This window comes from Octopus bimaculoides, chromosome 23 (genome assembly GCF_046866305.1).
Source record: "Octopus bimaculoides isolate indiv1 chromosome 23, ASM4686630v1, whole genome shotgun sequence".
Taxonomy (NCBI): domain Eukaryota; kingdom Metazoa; phylum Mollusca; class Cephalopoda; order Octopoda; family Octopodidae; genus Octopus; species Octopus bimaculoides.
This window is the reverse complement of record NC_142950.1, coordinates 8,061,084-8,081,083: the sequence shown is the minus strand read 5'-3', so window position 1 is coordinate 8,081,083 and position 20,000 is coordinate 8,061,084. Positions and strand designations below refer to the sequence as shown.

At 41.0% G+C, this 20,000-nt stretch overlaps 1 protein-coding gene across 3 annotated transcripts in view; it reads right to left on the bottom strand.

Annotated features, from left to right (window-relative positions):
* The window catches only part of LOC106880149 (epidermal retinol dehydrogenase 2-like), a 172,633-nt gene that overhangs the window by 24,070 nt on the left and 128,563 nt on the right, over positions 1-20,000 (bottom strand). For all 3 annotated transcript variants that reach the window (XM_089340085.1, XM_089340083.1, XM_089340084.1), the window contains 4 exons: positions 13,795-14,494; positions 12,263-12,447; positions 2,652-2,783; positions 1,120-1,364 (listed from right to left, as the gene is read on the bottom strand). In XM_089340085.1, coding sequence (XP_089196211.1) covers positions 1,120-1,364; positions 2,652-2,783; positions 12,263-12,447; positions 13,795-14,095 — 863 coding nt within the window. In that variant the 5' untranslated portion in view covers positions 14,096-14,494. The remainder of the gene's footprint in view (positions 1-1,119; positions 1,365-2,651; positions 2,784-12,262; positions 12,448-13,794; positions 14,495-20,000) is intronic.

Below are 20,000 nucleotides of genomic sequence, written 5' to 3'. Positions count from 1 at the left end.
TAGACGGGAAAAAATGATGGATAAGCATTATAATTTATATCATTTTCTGTAATTTATCGTATTATTCGTCCTCTGAGTTATAACATGTTATAAATCATCCCATAAACATGGGTTAGGCTGCGGTTGCTGTAGATAAGGAAGAAGCCTGCATTGCAGTCACGTGGTTTCGGTTTCCATTTCCGTTTTGGTTTCGGCATCTGGGACAATAATTTGACCACGTGACCTCTACGATTGTCCTCATGTCAATTAATGCCTTCTCGGCGAACTTGATAGACGGAAACTGTGCCGATATACGAAACATTCTTGCCCTAAACTCACTCGGCAGGCTCTGCTGATTTTAATATGAAAAAAATATAATTCTCATGTTTGAGTAGTATTTTATTGTTTGTATCAGTAAGCCTCTATCTCTCTCATTCTCTCATACATATATATATATATATATATATATATATATATATATATATATATATATATATATATATATATATATATATATATATATATATATATATATATATATATATATATATATATATATATATATATATATATATATATATATATATATATATATATATATATATATATATATATATATATATATATATATATATATAGGCGCAGGAGTGGCTGTGTAGTAAGTAGCTTGCTTATCACGCACATGGTCCCGAGTTCAGTCCCACTGTGTGGCACCTTGGGCAAGTTTCTTCTACAATAGCCTCGGGCCGACCAAAGCCTAGTGAGTGGATTTGGTAGACGGAAACTGAAACCCGTCGTGTATATATATATATATATATATATATATATATATATATATATATATGTATGTATGTATGTATCTATGTATGTATGTGTGTCTGTGTTTGTCCCCCCCCCCCCAACATCGCTTGGCAACCAATGCTGGTGTGTTTACGTCCCCGTAACTTAGCGGTTCGGCAAAATAGATCGATAGAATAAGTACTAGGCTTACAAAGAATATATATATATATATATATATATATATAGTTACTTCTGTACTATTCTGACCAAATACACATGTAAACTCGGATAAAAACATAAAGATACTACTTGCTTATCAGGAATTGTACGACAAATAAGTATAAGAAACATGGAACTTACCTCGTCTTTGCACCAAGGAACATGCCAGTATTCGTGTAGTAAGGACAAGCCAATGTCATATGAACTCCATCTTTTTTCAGAGAGCTGAGTTCTGACCTCAAGGCTTCATCGAGCCCAACACAAGCAAATTTACTGGCACAGTATCCTGTTAGTTTGTTCACACCTATTACACCAGCTGTCGATGAAATTGTGACTATATGACCAGAGTTCCGTTCAATCATCTTGGGAAGAAAGGCTTTGATGGTCTGGCGAACAAAGAACAAAAAAAAAAGAAGGAATAAATACAAACGATGATGAAGAACATGAAAAATAATAAGAATACTCTTGCGGGTACTTGGTGATCTGCGACCTCACCGGTGCTGGTGCCACGTAAAACGCACCCAGTACACGCTGTTAATGTTAAGTGGTTGGCGAACGCTAGGAAGAATATCCCGCTCTGGAAACCATGCCAAAGCAGACACAGAACCTGGTAAAGCCATCTGGCTCGTCTGTTCTTGTCAAACCGTACAACCTATGCCAGCATGGAAAAGGGAACATGATGACAACCTCGACGACGATGATGTTGATATGTAGATGCGAGAAGACGGTGAGGGATTGTAAACAAACTTAAGAGTAGGTTGTACATCTAATCACGATTTTGTTCTACTCTGACGGCCCAACGTACATCGTTGGATCTCAGTGACAAAAGCCTTTATAAAACTGTTGCCACTCCCCCTGTTTCCATAGTGGGTTCCAGTGATAAGCATGGCAAAATGACTGGTAACTATTTTGACCGCAAGCTGTATGTCAGAGTATCAAATCCACTGAAGGCTGGCCCGGGGCTACAGTAGAAGACGCTCAAGTTGCTACGCAGTGGGACTGAACCCGGAACTGTGTGGTTGGGAAGCAAGTTTCTTATCAGACAGCCACGCCTGCGACTACAGGGACGCATAGAATTCACTAATTAAATTTTAGGGGTTACTTGTTACTCTTTTACTTGTTTGTCATTTGACTGCGGCCATGCTGGAGCATCGCCTTTAGTCGAGCAAATCGACCCCAGGACTTATTCTTTGTAAGCCTAGTACTTATTCTATCGGTCTCTTTTGCAGAACCGCTAAGTTACGGGGACGTAAACACACCAGCATCGGTTGTCAAGCGATGTTTGGGAGGGGGGGGGGAGGAAAAAGAGACACACACACACACATATATATATATATGTATATATATATATATATATATATATATATATATATATATATATATATACGACGGGCTTCTTTCAGTTTCCGTCTACCAAATACATTCACAAGGCTTTGGTCGGCCCGAGGCTACAGTAGAAGACACCTGCCCAAAGTGCCACGCAGTGGGACTGAACCCGCAACCTTGTTGTTGGTAAGCAAGCTACTTACCCCACAGCCATTCCACATGAAGAATAAGGAAGAGATTGGGACCAAAGTGGGAGAAGATTGGAGAAGAGGGTAGGAGGCGGGATGAGGGACAAGATGCGGGATTGAATAAAATATATAAAAATAATTATAAAAAAATGGACTCACCCAAAAATGTGCTAATACATTCACTTGCATCGTTTTGATAATATCCTGATCTGTGCAGTCCAGTAAGTTCTTACCAGTGACGATTCCAGCATTGTTGACCAGAATATCCACATTTCCAATTTCGTTTTTTACCTGGGAATATATAAATATTGAAGCAATGCATTAATCGGTTTGATTGATTTTATACATTTGTATCTTGTATTAACAAAGACAAGTAATCAAACATTTCCTATTTCTTTACTGCCCACAAGGGGCTACACACGGAGGGGACAAACAAGGACAGACAAACGGATTAAGGCGATTATATCGACCCCAGTGTGTAAACTGGTACTTATTTAATCGACCCCGAAAGGATGAAAGGCAAAGTCGACTTCGGTGGAATTTGAACTCAGAACGTAGCGACAGACGAAATACCGCTAAGCATTTCGCCCGGTGTGCTAACGTTTCTGCCAGCTCGCCGCCTTACGTAATCAAACATTTCCGCTTGCCGACACGTGATGATTTTATATTTATATATACGACCTTATCGTACTTCGAACGAACAAGAGTGGTTCTTAAATATTCGCTTGTTATGGTAGAAATAGCAGAAAAATCCCCCGCATATCACATTCTGCCTTTTTTTAAACTAAAAATCCCAAAGTCACATTGGATAATGTAACCCCAAAAGAAACTACATGCATTATGTTTGGAAACGGGTACTTTTGTGTCTGGAAACGGGAACTTTCCAGACACGAGAGTCATTGCTACGCACAAACACTTTGACCAAGTCACTGTTATCTCCCTTGCCACTCGACAAGCACACATTATCCTCACATACACGCGCACACACACACACACACACACTTTAGATAGGTCACTGTTGTTTCACTTGCCATCCTTGTCTCTAACCACCTCCTTCCTCTGGTCAGTTCAACATGCAAAACTGTTGATCCAGACACGTTACTCTCTCTCTCACTCTTTTGTCCTCTCTCTATCTATTTCTTCATTCCTTTCTGTAAAAGAGCGTAGGCTCGAAACGTTGAAGATGCTTCCATTTTCCTAAGCGTCAAAACAATACGCTTTGTTTATTATTCCTTCATTTGTCTCTGTCTTTTGTTTTTGTACAACTATATGTGGCACCTTGGGCAAGTGTCTTCTACTATAGCCTCGGGCCGATCAAAGCCTTGTGAGTGGATTTGGTAGACGGAAACTGAAAGAAGCCCGTCGTATATATATGTATATGTATGTGTGTGTGTATGTGTGCGTGTGTTTGTGTGTCTGCGTTTGTCCTCCCAACATCGTTTGACAACCGAAGCTGGTGTGTTAACGTCCCCGTAATATAGCGGTTCGGCAAAAGAGACCGATAGAATAAGTATTAGGCTTACAAAGAATAAGTCCTGGGGATCGAAACCATAGTCTTGCAATCGTCATCACTATTCGACAACCTAAGCACTAGCCCACGCGCCTTCATACACACACAGTTAATAAATAAATGACAAAAAGACGAAGCGTTACGTAATCGCAGTTCTGAGGAAGCTATAAGATGTCGTGCTATCACTCAATGCTGGTTGCACAGTTCCTTTTAGCAGAAACAACTGTAAGTCATTGAAAGTGATTGCGTGAATCTTGTTCTTTGTCATTAACTGTTTAATTAATGTTACGCATTGTACTGGCCAATTGGATTATATAAGAGCCGGGTTTATATAAGAGCTGTTGGTGAACCTTACTAACATTGGCACGTGTGTGTGTGTGTGTGTGTGTGTGTGTGTGTGTGTGTGTGTGTGTGTGTGTGTGTATGAGGTGTGCGTGCGTGTGTTTATCTAAAACAAATTTATTGGAGCGATCAGAAAGCATTTATTTTTCCAGGTCATTTTGCGTCTGCCTGTTAATAAAGAGATAGTTTTTAGTCCAGAAAGCTCGCGATTTAGTTCAAAGAACTCGACATTTTGGTTGAGTAACTTCCACTCTAGATAACTGATTACTTATTATTATTATTATTGTTGTTGTTGTTGTTGTTGTTGTTGTTGTTGTATTAACGTACTTTAGTGTGTATTGTTCAAACTCAAGACATGGTGAATGCGCATGAAATGCTGTATTATGTTAAGAAAAAGAAAAAAAGTAAAATTGTAAAATTTGAATTAGTTCTTTAAAATTGTTTTTATGTCGATTTTGTTTTCATTGTTTTTATGTTTGTGTGTCAAGAAGACGTCTGGAGTGGGACGGGGTCGGATTATCGTGAATTCGATAAGAGTTAACGGTGGATTCTTTTGTATTAAATAATTGTCATAAAACATTAAAAATAAACCCGGGTTTTTTTTACAACCACTGGAGGGGCACAGATTTTTCTGGAAAATTATATTGGGGCCTGGGGGGAAATAGGTTGGGGGGAACACTGCTCCAAACCGAGCTGTATGTATTGGGGCGTAATGTTTTACTTTTTTATCTTTTGCCAAAGTGCATAACTGTGTTTTTGTTTATATTCATGTTTCCAGATATGAACATGCGCATCGAGCTGTGTCCCTACGTATGTAGAACGTAAAACAGCTATTGTATATAAAAGTACCAGCAGTCGCTATGAAGGACGAAAACCTTTCGAAGGCCACCCAACATTGCTGTAGTTTTAATGGTTGTAACCAGCAAAAGGATGAATTTTCCACAGGAAATTTGATAACAAAGGCTCATTTATGACGAGATCTTTGATTAGTTGTAGAGTATTAAGTCCAATGTGACATGCAATGAGTTCGGTCTCATTGCGTGGCACCTTGAACAAATGTCTTTCACTCTAGCTCCAGGCTGACCAAAGTCATGAGTGGATTTCGTTGATGAAAACTGGAGGAAGCCCATTGTGTGCGTGTCTGTGTGTGTACACAGACAGACAGTGTATGTATGCATGTATGTATGAATACTCGAATGCGTGTGTGTGTGTGTGTCACCTTGTCTTGACATAGTGTAACAAATGCAAATAATTGTCACTCTCGTAGAAGCTGTGCCTTTCATTTCCAATAAACTGGGAGACCATGTCTGACCACAAGGGGAAATATTACCTCGCTTGGAAACAGTCGAGGGTTGGCGACAGGAGGAGCACCACGACGTAGAAAATCTGCTTCAATAAGCTCAGACCAATGCAAGCATGGCTAAGTGGACAATGGTGGTGGTGATGATGATAATGAGGAGGAGGAGGAGGAGGAGGAGGAGGAGGAAGGGGAAGAGGAGGGGGAAAAGGAGGAGGAAAAGGAGGAGCAGGAGGAGGAGGACACAAGGAAACGAATGACAGTGTCGTAAGAGCGTTGGACAGTTTTTTCATTGTATTTGTTCAAACTTTCTACCTACAGAGATCGATTCCCGCCGAGGGCAATTTTGGATTTCCTTTTCATTCCTTCGAGGCCGATTAAAAAAAAAAACAGATCAAATTCAGGTCGTAGGGGAATTGCGGAATTGTTAGAACATTACACAGGCTGACTTTCGATATTTGTTCCAGAACTCTACATTCTGAATTGAAGTTCCACCTTGTCATAAGAAACCGACCCCACCCAGCGATTTGGAGAATCAATGGAGATATATAAAGTACTTTTGGTTCAATCTACTGCCAACGCAAACATGTGTGAGTGTGTGTGTGCGTGTGTGTGCTTGGCGCAGGCGTAGCTGTGTGGTAAGAAGATTGCTTCCTAACCATATGATTCCGGGTTCACTCCTTGTGAGTGGGTTTGGTAGATGGAAACTGAAAGAAGCCCATCATATACATATATATGTGTGTGTGTGTGTGTGTGTGTGTGTGTGTGTGTGTGCGTGTGTGTGTGTTTAGCCTCAATTTAGTAAGTTTCAAAACAAGGCAAGAATCCATATCCTTGATAAAAAGAATCAAGATTCTAGAAAATTGGTGAAACGAAGGAAAAGAAAGGAAAATCTTTAGAACAATAAAAGAGAAACACACCCACACACACGCCCACATATATGTATGTTATGTGTGTGTGTATATGTATATATATATATATACACACATGCATCAATACAAACACATACAGGCATATATACAGACATATATACATAAATACAAACATATATACATACATACCTACACAAACATATATACCAACATACATATACATAACTAGACAAACATACATACATATACATACAATACACAAACATACACACATAATAATATATACATACATATATATATACAATTATACATACATCCACACATACATATATACAAACATACTTACATTCATCCATCCATACATACATATATGAATACAAACATACATACATAAATATACATACATAGTCATATATACATACATAATACAAAAATACATCTACACATACACCCATCCATCGATACATATACACAAACATACATACATAAACATACATAGATCCTTTCTCAATTCATTATTCTCAATAACGGTAGTCATCTTTGTTGGACGTAAATTTCTTGTTCCAACATATTCAATGTTATTTGGGTCAGAGGGGCCACTCAGTACTTAACAGTTCCCATTTATCTTTTAAGGGATCCTCCTTAATTTACTATTTGCTATTCCCACCCAGCCCCACTTAACATTTCACAGACCCTCAATTCAAACTATAGTAAACATATGTTACAAAAACAGCTGTATGACTTACTACACCGTATAAAGAGGGTAGCGGTGAGAGATACTTGCATGTAAGTGGAGGGAGGCGTATTATTGGCCAGGGACTGGAAATTTCACGAAAAAGAGCCAAGCATGTGCGAAACATTAAAACTATTTAAAGGGTGGAGGGTTTCTGTTGGATGGGTGGAGGAGTAATTAAGGAATCTTGTTGTTAATTTTGTGTGAATGTGTGTTTGTTAATTACTTTTCTGGTTGTTTTCAGAGCGCTGTGGTTCTTGCTACACCGGGTAGATGGAGTAGGCGTGAAATTCACTGAGGTTACGTAGCCTGAAGGAAGTATAGCTATGGCATGTTAGCGCTAAGCGATTCATCATCAATCATTATAAAATATGCTCCAACAAAACAGTGAGAGCACATATGATAGGTGGTGGTGGTGGTGGTGGTGGTGGTGGTGGTGTGGGTGGTGGTGGTGTGGGGTAGGGGGGGGGGGTTATAACACACACATAATTACGCACCTGCGTGTGTATGTGTGCGTGTACGCATGTATATGTATGCGTGATTATATATATGTGCATGTGTGTGTGTGTGTGTCTGTGCATGTGTATACATGTATGCATATGCTTATGCATGTTTATATACATATATATATATATGTGTGTGTGTGTGTGCGTATGTGTGTGTGTGTGTGTGTGTGTGTGTGTGTGTGTGTGTGTGTGTGTGTGTGTGTGTGTGTGTGTGTGTGTGTGTGTGTTTCAATGCATAAGTGCAAGTACACGAGTCAGCGGTGTATTATACGGGCTTGAAACCTCTCCCTGTTATATATTTTACAAACATAACTGACACGTCCGTCGGTCTGGACATCATGCTGGAAATATATATATATTTAGTACAACGAAGTAACCACACGGCCAAATCTCCACACCCCGTGTCTTGTATTATTAAGCAAATAACTTTATTTCACGTTGCTCCTGTCCACTCAGCTAGAAGTGAGTAAGTTTGTGAAGGACTGGCGTTCCATCCAGGGTGAACATTGCAGTTTCGGTCACGTGTGCGCCACGAAAACCGGGTGACCACCCCTACGAATCCTAGGACCCGAAGAATATTTCATTGTTTGTAACATTGTTTGTAACTGCTTTTAGGCAATCAGGCAAGTGCTTCTGGACGGTCAATGAAGTGTTTCTGGAAGATCATTCAAGTAGTACTGGTCGATCAGTCAACTTCTTCAAGACGATCAATCAAGTGCTTCTAGGCAATCAGACAAGTACTTCTGAATGATCAGTTATGTACTTGTGAATGATCAACCAAGCGCTTCTACGCCATCAGTCAACTACTTCTAGACGATCAATCACCTCCATATTGACTATCAATCAACTATTTCTAAGCAAACACTCGACTGCCTCTGACTATCAATCAACAGCCGATCAAATATTCCTAGTGAGGGAATCCTCACCTTTATATCTTACAACACAACCTAAATAAATGTCCCACGTACCCCTGTACCCCAGTACCTCAGAACCCCTCTATCTTGCCCCCACCAACCACCTTCCTATCCTCCACCAAAAAATGCCACGACCCGTACTTTTCTATCCCTGCCATAAACAAAACAATAAACGAAAAAGCGAATGAAAAAAAAAGTTTGAAGGAAAATAGTTTCTTGATGGTTTTATGTCTGGGATTAACTGACTTTTATTACACTCAAATAATCTTTATTATAATACGTCTGTTGTGTCATGGTGAATTTAAAGTATAATAAAACAAAAAAAAAAGAAGAAAGAAAGAAAAAGGGAGAGTGTCACTGACACTGTAGCTGTTTTCGATCTATTGCGGAGATCTGGTTCATTCCTAACTCTTCTTCTTCCTCACAAAAGATAAACGGACAGTTCTCAGTCCTTTCCACCAGAGAAACGTAGCGATATGGGATTAAGAAGTTCGCTTTGCTTCGCAACCGCGTGGTTTCCCGTTTAGTCCCCATCGTGTTGCACATTGGTCAGATGTCTTCAATGCCTTACGAGTGAATTTGGTAGATGGACACTGTACAGAAACACGTGCTATCATCATCATCGTCGTCGTTTAACGTCCGCCTTCCATGCTGGCATGAGTTAGACGGTTTGACAGGAGCCGGCCAAGGCTCAAAAGAGTCTATGTCCACCCGCGACTACACGGGCTCCAAAGGCTAAGTAGCCAGCAGCAGACTTCTATGTCTGTTTTGGAAGAGTTTTTATATGTGTGTGTGTGTGCGCACGCGCGCGAGCGTTTGCCTCACATACACATATATACACACACATATATACACACACATATATACACAAACACATATATACACACACACTGCATACATGGTAATCGGTGTTGATTTGTTTACGACCCGTAACTTAACGGTTCGGCAAACAACACCGATAGAGTAAAAATCAGACTTTAAAAACAAAAAATAACAAGCACTAGAGTCAATTTGTTCGAATTAAAAACCTTCAAGGCGGTGCCCCAGCATGGCCGCAGTCCAATGACCGAAACATGCAGAAGAGATAAAAGGAAACTTCAAAGATCCCCGGGTGTCAATTTCTCTCACAAACTTCTCGGATTCTCTCACTTCATCGCTAATAATGGTTTCAATTGGTTGCTATGGGAACGTATATAAACAACCCAGCGATTTCCATCGTCTGCTGGTGGCGGAGGTGAGGTGAGGTGGGGGGGGGGGGTAAATCTGTAAAACGCTTTATGGGATTTTGCTTTGCATTTTGGGGTTACCCCCCCACCCCTTCAACGGGATCTGGTTTCACACTCCGTATATGTATATTTTTATTCGTTCACTTGTTTCAGTTATTTGACTGCGGCCATGCTGGAGCACCGCCTTTAGTCGAGCAAATCGACCCCAGGACTTATTCTTTGTAAGCTTAGTACTTATTCCATCGTCTCTTTTGCCGAACCGCTAAGTTACGGGGACGTAAACGCACCAGCATCGGTTGTCAAGCGATGTTGGGGAGGGGACAAACACAGACACGCAAACATTCTTTTACATGTTTCAGTCATTTGACTGCGACCATGCTGGAGCACCACCTTTAAGGGGGTTTTAGTCGAACACATCGACCCTAGGACTTATTCTTTGAAAGCTTAGTGCTTATGCTGTCGGTCTCTTTTGTCGAACCACTAAGTTACGGGGATGTAAACACACCAACATCGGCTGTCAAGTGACGGTGGTTGGACAAACACAGACACAAAGGCATACACATATAGATATATACATATACGACGGGCTTCTTTCAGTTTCCGTCTATCAAAACCACTCACAGGTCTGATATATACGTATACGAGGGCTTCTTTCAGTTTCCGTCCATCAAATTCACTCACAAGGCTTTAGTCGGCCGAAGCCATAGTAGAAGACACTTGCCACTCAGTGGGACTGAACCCGGAACCATGTGGTTAAAAAGCAAGCTTCTTACCACACAGCCACGCTTGCGGCTTTTGGTCTTTTTTTAAAGTTGAGCTCTTTATTTGCCTCTTTTGATGAACTGCAAAGTTGGGGTGGACGTAAACAAACTAATACCGGTTGTCAAGCAATGAACACACACACACACAAATATACGACCGACTTCCACGCAGTTTCCATTTACGAAATTCACTCACAAGGCATTGGTTGACCCGGGTCTATAGTTGAAGACACTTACCCAAGTGGCCGCGCAGCGGGACTGAACCCAGAACCACATGGTCGCAAATCAAACTGCTCAACCATCTAGTCATGCCTGTGCTTATGTGTGTATTGCGTTGGTATAAATACAGCAATAATGATGTGGTGGCAGAATATTCCAGCCGAGGTGACACTTCACCTGTTGTCAGAGTACTACACTGGTTCGATTCCCGACTTAACACTCCTTCGAACTTGCTGGCCTTCTGCCAAAATTCGAAACCATTATTATTCTATGTTGTCTATTCTGGGTTACATTGCTTCTATTACATCATCCATCAAGCTATTTATTATTTATTTCTAAGCATTTGACTGTTACAAATCGATGAAATATATTAACTACACAATACACGCTGCAGCCCTGAAATGTTAATTTACTTACTCAAAGAGGCGGCGAGCTGGCAGAAACGTTAGTACACCGGGCGAAATGCATAGCGGTATTTCGTCTGTCTTTACGCTCTGAGTTCAAATTCCGCCGAGGTCGACTTTGCCTTTCATGCTTTCGGGGTCGATTAAATTAAGTACCAGTCACGTACTGGAGTCGATCTAATCAACTGGCCCCCTTACCCAAAAATTTCGGACCTTGTGTCTAAAGTAGAAACGAATTTACTTACTGAACGGCAACATTTTACATTGTTGATACTCCGAGAGTCACATCTGATAAACCACAAGCATAGACCTATGCGATGCAAATTTTTCATGGTGTCGCTTCATTTGCCATTTTGAGATCAGCCAAAAGCATATCAGTTCTATAAATGTTTCCCCAGCGCAGCATAGCAAGCAAGGTTGCAAGTAAAATATATAAAAATAACCTTGTTATTATTGAACTAGAGTCTGAAACTGAATTTAAGCCAATATATGATGTAATATTTTCCCCAATGTCAAGGCTGCAGGCTGGTAAAATCGTTAGCACGCCGACCAACAAGCTTAGCGGATTTCGTCCGTCTTTACGTTCCGGGTTCGGCTGCGACTGAGGTTGACTTTGCCGTTCATCCTTTCGGAATCGATAAAATAAATACCAGTTGAACACTGGGATCGATATAATCGACTTATCTCTCTCCCACAATTGCAAGCCACGAGCGAAAATGTGAAACCAATATTTCTTATATTGTCGAGAGGCGGTGAGCGGGTGGAAATCGTTGAACACACCAGGCAAAATGCTCAGCGCTTTTTCGTACGTTCTGAGTTCAATTAACAAGAAACTCTGATGGAAAGGGTTCATTAAAATCATTGCAAAACGAGGATTTTGAATCATAGGACCAGATAAGGGTTCAGGCGGATGGATATCAAAGGGGCTTTAATACTATTACAAGCAAAACCACAACAAAAAAAAAAAGAAATTTAAATCAACTTACCCTATCAGAGACTCTGTAAATATCATTCTTGCTACTGACGTCACATACGTAGCTATAGGCTGTTTTGCCGTTTGCACGTATCATAGCCGCCGTTTCTTCATTATTCTCTTTGTTGATGTCCCACAGAATCAGGGTACAACCAAGCTCTGAAAATTTAGTGGCTAAACAACGACCAATGCCACTTCCTGCAAATAGAAAGGTTTACATAAGGGGAAAAATCTAACGTTTCGGATATAATCCTTCTTCGGGGCAAAAAGTTGAAAGAGGAGAAATTGAGACAATGGGAGTAGGGGGGTAAAATTTCCGAGGGTTCCACCCCACACCACCCCGTTTTCCGAACCAAAAAAAGGGGGTACTACTAAAGCAGAGTGGTCCCGAACGCGCAGTCACGCAGTCACGCGTCCGCGCTAGCTAGTCGTGAGTGGTCGATCCTAACCCTACCCCTATCCCTAACCCTAACCCCACACCACCCCGTTTTCCGAACCAAAAAAAGGGGGTACTACTAATGCAGAGTGGTCCCGAACGCGCAGTCACGCAGTCGCGTGTCCGCGCTAGCTAGTCGTGAGTGGTCGATCCTAACCCTAACCCTAAACACATGTATTCATTTGCACACGCGCAGTCACGCGCGCACTTTTTGTAGGATCGACCACTCACGACTAGCTAGCTCGGACGCGCGACTGCACGGGTGCGCGTTCGAGACCACTCTGCTTTAGTAGTACCAAAAAGGGTTTTGTGAAATATTAGGTCACCGTAATTCATTCAACGAAAAATTTTTTTTTTTAATTTATAATGATTCCGGGATGGAGAGGGGTCCGGTTCGCACCCTCTCTTCCTTTTTCCGAACAAAATAAGGGGTTTGCGACTCCTTAAGAGGACAGGGGACTTGATTCCACGCAAAAAAAAATCCGAGTTTTTCTTTTTTCTTTTTTTTCTTAGTGAAAATTGTGAGGGTGAAAAGTATCAAAATTTACCGATAAGGTGATGTACCCGAAAATACAGGGGTCAACGGTACCGACTGCCCGTTCTGCTGGTAGATTGGCAAAATTGTTAAAGCGTCAGAGAAAATGCTTTGCGGTATTTATTGTTGTGGTTCATCACGTTTTGAGTTCAAACCGCACAGAAATCATCTTTGACTTTCATTCCTCTGAGGTCTGATAAAATTAGGTAGCAGTTAAGTATTTGGGCCAATGCCATCGACTAAACCTTAAGGCTCGTCGCCTTAAGAGAAAAACAAAATAATAATCCTTTCTGCTATAGGCACAAGGCCTGAAATTTGGAGGAGGGGGAGGATAGTCGATTATATCGACCCCGGTGTTCAGCTGGTACTTAATTTATCGACCCCGAAAGGATGACAGGTAAAGCCGACCTCGGCGGAATTTGAACACAGAACGTAGCGACGGGCGAAATACCGCTAAGCATTTCGCCCGGCGTGCTAACGTTTCAGCCAGCTCACCACCTTAAGAGAAAATAATAATAATAATAATAATAATAATAATAATAATAATAACAATCAAAAACGAAACAGTACATACCAGCTCCGGTGATTAATACAATGTAACCTTTGACATTCTTAGACTGGTATTTCACTGGCAAGATCTGTTTCAAGGTTGTCTCCAGAAGTAGGTAAAGAAGTCCAATTATAGTTCTTACGCAGTCCCATCCTAGTGCCATGTAAGACCAGAAATTCGCATTGGTATCGGTATTATTACCATCTTCCGAATTCACCTGGTTCGCTGTTGTAGAAACGTTGTTCTCTGTACAGTTAGCAGCTTCCGTGTGGATGTTGTTTGCCATTTGGGGCATCTGGTTCTCGGAGTTTGCAGCAGCAACCATTGCAGCGAACAGATTTAGATGTGCAGCCACAGCGAAGTTGTTGTTGTTGTTGATTTTTTTTTTTTATGAAAAAAAAAAAAATTGCCTGTTCAAACTTGTGTAATGGCGTTTTTTGTACGACGTTAAAATACTTGCTTAACGCTCATTATTAACTGTTTTTATTTATAAGCACCTGCGCGTCTTATTCCAGTTTATTTTGGATTTCACCTTTTTTTTTTTTATTCTTGTTGTTACGATAGATTTTTTTAATTTTCTTTTTCTTTTCTATCATGTAACTACTTCTTTTCTTCGTCTTACTTTTTTTTTTCTTCTTTCTCTCTTCCCTTTTCTGTTTGTTTTTGTTAACTCACATGGCGTAGTAGTAGAAGAAAGAGGTCCTTCATTCTTACTGCAATAAACCTAAATATAACAACAAAAAAAAAAAAGAAAAGAAGAAAGAAAACGTTAAATGAATAAATAAACGAAGCGTCAATCTATTTACTAATAGATCAATCCCTCTAACACAACAAAAGTATTCTCTCTCTCTCTCTCTTTCGGTCTCTCTTTCTCTCCCTCTCTCTTCTATACTTGAGAGGACTTCCATAAACTTAAATATACTCCTCACTTACGTGTATACATAACAAATGCTCGTAACAACTATGAGTTTTCCACGCCTTAAGTGACAGGCAGAGCAAACTCGCCCATACCTGAGCTAAGCACAACGTTTTTCAAGGCTGGACGGAATTCACTCGCAAACAAATCATTATTTTATTATTTTTTTTTTTTTTGTCTTTTACAAGTATAACACAACAGTGATGTTATATTTTTATTCATTTTTATTTATGCGCCCTTTTAAAGCCTAGCCAGGTTCATGGGCCCCGTTTCCCGGTTTCTATGGCGTATGTGTCACAACCTCCCCCCCCCCCCAGCTCGACGTGATGCCAGTCCATCGCAGCGTTACTCAAGAATCAGGAAGAAAGAGTTGAGAGAAAGTTGGGAGCGAAAGCGTACAACAGGAGTCGCCACCACTCCCTGCCGGAGCCTCGTGGAGCTTTTTAGGTGTTTTCGCTCAATAAACACTCACAACGCCCGGTCTGGGAATCGAAACCGCGATCCTCCGACCACGAGTCCACTGCCCTAACCACTGCGCCATTGCACCTCCACAGTGAATGTTATATATCAACAGAAAACTAACAAGTAATTTTTAAAAAGGATTGTCAGTTCGCCCCATGGTCCCAGCAAGTTAATGATTTCCCAAATTTTTGGAGTTTGATATTAATTATGTATTCAAGGCGCAGAGCTGGCAGAACTGTTAACGCGCCGAACAAAATGCTGAGCGGCATTTTGTTCGTCTTTACGTTCTGAGTCATACATACATACATACATACATACATACATACATACATACATACATACATATATATATCGTGCCTTACAGCGTTCACACACAAACAATTTTTCTCGTCTGGCCGTAAAGCCTTTTCGGTTTGTTTTCCTGTCTTGTTTTTCGTCCGCCACAACATTCCTCCATGGCAAGATTTAATTTGTGTATACAAGTTTAATTTGCGGTCCATGGGAAGAGCTGTTTTAACGATGCGTCCTGCCTAGCTCTTCGAAACGCCGGTGTTAAAACGGAGGTAGCTGATGAAGTAGAATGTTCTCTATGTGGCTTGTGTGTTTTCGCGTCTCTGTTTTGTTTGCAATGTCCTGTACCCAGATATGCACCTATACATACAGGTGGATGTCGGTATGCACATACTCATTTACTATTTGTTTATATATATATATATATATATATATATATAGAGAGAGAGAGAGAGAGAGAGAGAGAGAGAGAGAGAGAGAGAGAGAGAGAGAGAGGGGCAGGAGTGGCTGTGTGGTAAGAAGCTTGCTTACCAACCACATGGTTCCGAGTTCAGTCTCATTGCGTGACACCTTGGGCAAGGGTTTTCTACTATAGCCTCGGGTTGACCAAAGCCTTCTGAGTGGATTTGGCAGACGGAAACTTAAAGAAGCCCGCTGTATATATATATATATATATATATATATACGAGAGCCCATAGAGCAGTTAGATATATAAGTAGGGTCTATATATGTAGCCAATGGGATTAGTTAGTTTGAAACGTGGTCCTCAGCTGTGATATCAGATTCTGTAGGACGTTGCCATGTGTTTGGGACAGATTAGCAGCTTTACACGGCTCCGAGATTAAATCAAAGGAAGATGAACAAAGTAGCAGACGACATGATTCAACCCGGTAGAAAGAGCGCTGTTGTGGCGGAGGCGGTGGTGGCAGCGGCGATGGTAAAGGCGATGGTGGTGGTGGTGGTGGAACTTATGCCCGACCTCCCAAATCTATTTTGCAGTTTAGTCAACACGTTCGCCGAAGATGTCAGGGGAATCGGGTGGAGGTGTGTGGAAACCGAACGAAAATCACTGGCGGAGTGAAGAGGAGGAGGAGGGGGGTTAGCAAAAGAAGAAGGAAGAGAAGGAAGAGAAGAAAGAGGAGGAGGGGTGGTGGTGGTGGTGGTGGTGGTAAAAGAAGGAAGGGAAGAAAATGGAGGGGTGTGGGTAGCGGTGGTGGCAATGGTGGTGGTGGTGGTAGTAAAAGGAGAAGAAGAAGAAGAAGAAGAAGAAGATGATGAAGAAGAAGAAAAGGTGGCGGGGAAAGAAGAGAAAAACAACAATAACAACAAGGTGGAGGAAACGATGATGACAATTTTCTTTTAAAGAAAAAAAGAAAAAAAAACAATAAAAAAAGGGATACTATGAAGAGAAGAAGACGGTTCCAAGAATAGAAACAAAATTGAAATGAAAAATAAACTGAAACCTCAAAAAGCATCAAAGGTTTTCGAAGCGTTGATTCCTGTGGTTTATGGTAAGTGGAGGGGTGGAGGAGGAGACAGACAGACAGACATAAAATACAATAACAGAGATGACGTGTCATCATGTGTCTACCCATAACCTGAAATGTGAAAAAGAGTTCTTCTTCCCGAAAGCGTCATAATATTTCTTCAAAAATTTGTTCGCTGACGAGTTCTTTGACGGATCATTAATATAACTTGTTCTAACTTGTTTTGCAACATGTTCAAGAGGGTTAAGTTGTGTTTCTTTCCACGGAGAGGGTAACAGGATAATTGGAATAGCATACGAAAGCCAAGTGACTTTATTTGTTTATTCTAACCATAAATAACGTTTGAAAATAGACCAGGCCAAAAGTAGGAGAGTCTGTGGTTTTCAGAAACGCAGCGGCATTCTGAAAGGTTATGTGCATCGTTCCGAAAGAAGTGCATCGTTTGAAACGATTTGTGCGTTCTTCAGAAAAAAGTACAACGTTTGAAACGATGTGTGTGGCCCTCTGAAAAAAGTACAAGGTCTGAAACTATCTGTGGCTTTCTGGAAGAAGTACCAGGTCTGAAACGATGCATGTCGTCTTTTGAAAAAAGTACAACGTTTGAATCGATGTGTGTGGCCCTCTAAAGAAAGTACAAGGTTTGAAACCATCTGTGCCTTTCTTGAAGAAGTACCAGGTCTGAAACGATGCATGTGGTCTTTTGAAAAAAGTACAACGTTTGAAACGATGTATGTAGCCCTCTGAAAAAAGTACAAGGTTTGAAACGATGTGTGAGCTTCTGAAAGTACGATGTTTAAAATGATGAATGTGGCCTTCTGAAAGGACTACAAAGCTTGAAAGGCCATGTGCAGCCTTGTGAAAGAAGCACCAAGTCTAGAAAGCTATGTACGGTTTTCTGAAAGTAGTAGTAGTAGTAGTAATCAAGGAGAAAACGTTTCTGGAATGTCCTGATGTCTTAATGCGAGATTGAATTGTCTTCTGTAAACAGCTGTCAACATTTCTTCAGCCAAAAAACTGTACCGGGACGGCTTTCGGTGCACGTACACGCCAGACGCGCACGCGCTCTCTAATACATTCTCTTTTCTTTTCTTCAACCATTCTCTCCCACCAATTCCCCTCTCCCTTTCTCTCTCTCTCTCTCTTTCTCTCTCTCACTCCCCCTTCGTATATTTACTTTATATCCGTCACTAGCATTCGATATTCTCTTCTCTTTTTCTTTCTCCCTGTTTCTTTCTTTCTTTCTCTCTCTCTCTCTCAGTCTTTCACTCTTCATTTCTCCTTCTCCATTTCTCTCTATATCTCTCTCTCTATTCATCACTCTCTCTTTCTCCATTTTTCTCTATCTGTCCGTCTCTGTTTCTCTGTCTGTCAGTAACTTTCCGTTTCCATCTCACAGTCCCTCTATCACCATCTCTCCTTCGCTCTCTCTCTCTCTCTCTCTCTCTCTCTCTCTCTCTCTCTCTCTCTCTCTCTCTCTGTTTATCTATCTATCTGTTTCTATCTATCTGTTTCCATCTCTCTACCTCTCTCCATCCCTCACAATTCTCTCTCACAATCTCGTTCGCCCCTCCCGATCTTTCTCTACCTCTGCCCTCCAGTCTCTCTTTCGATCTATACTATTTTTCTGTCTTTATTTCTCTATTTCTCGCTCGCGATCTCTCCGTCTCTCCCTTGCCTCTCTCTCTCCCTCCCCCTCTCTCTCTCTCCTCCTTCCTTTAATAGCCGGAACCATGTCGTTACACAAAAATTACTTGTTGCCTGCAACTAACGTACTTTTAACAGATGACGACATACAATGGCCAAATAAATAGTGTAAAGTTTTTAGTTCCGTGTGAACTTCAAGTGCCCGCGCGTGCGTGTGTGTGTGCGTGTGCGTGTGCGTGTGCGTGTGCGTGTGCGTGTGCGTGTGTGTGTGTGTGTGTTAAGAAGTAGAGGATAGTCGAGATTTGGATTTTAAAAAGTTACTTATTTAGCACTTCCGATCCTTTTAGGGAGCCATCACGAATAATTTCTTCAAGAAAATTCATACCTTTTACATATATGTGAGTTAAATGAAAAAGACTCTGGAGTTGAATTTGTTTCCTTGAGTTTTGGAAAAAGGGTTGTGTATATATATGTGTATATATATATATATATATAACTTACTTGGAGAAAGATGCGTGGCGTTCGATCATATGATAATATAAATAATATATAAATCGGTGCATCAGCATGGCCGCAGCTCTAAGCTGAAACTATAAACAATATATGCATATATCCATACATATATGTACATAACTACATCTATATGTATACATACATGCATATATGGGTACAGGGCATCACCAAAAAAAAACGGTAAACACAATGAGAAACGAAAACAGAAAACAAACTTTTTTTTTGAGCAACGAAAAAAAAACAGAGAAACGAGACATGCAACATAAAGAATATTTCCCTTCGTCAGTTGTCCCTGTTCCATCTACTCCGCGTTTCGAAGGCAAGGGCAATACGCGAATGTGTGTGTATATGTTCGTGTGCCTGTGTTTGCCCTCCTCCCACCACCAACTTCGCTTGACAACCGATGCTGGTGTGTTTACGTCCCCCGTAAACTAGCGGTTCGGCAAAAGAGAAACCGATAGAATAAGTAATAGGCTTACAAAGAATAAGTCCTGGGGTCGATTTGCTCGACTAAAGGCGGTGCTCCAGCATGGCCACAGCCAAATGACTGAAACAAGTAAAAGAATAAAAGAATATATATATATGGCACAGGAGTGGCTGTGGTAAGTATCTTGCTTATGAACCACATGGTTCCGGGTTCAGTCCCACTGCGTGGCACCTTGGGCAAGTGTCTTCTACTATAGCCTAGGGCTGACCAAAGCCTTGTGAGTGGATTTGGTAGACGGAAACTGAAAGAAGCCCGTCGTATATGTATATATATATGTGTGTGTGTGTGTGTGTGTGTGTGTGTGTGTGTGTGTGTGTGTGTGTGTGTGTGTGTGTGTGTGTGTTTGTTCCCCCAGCATCGCCTGACAACCGATGCTGGTGTGTTTACGTCCCCGTAAGTTAACGGTTTGGCAAAAAGAGAGACCGATAGA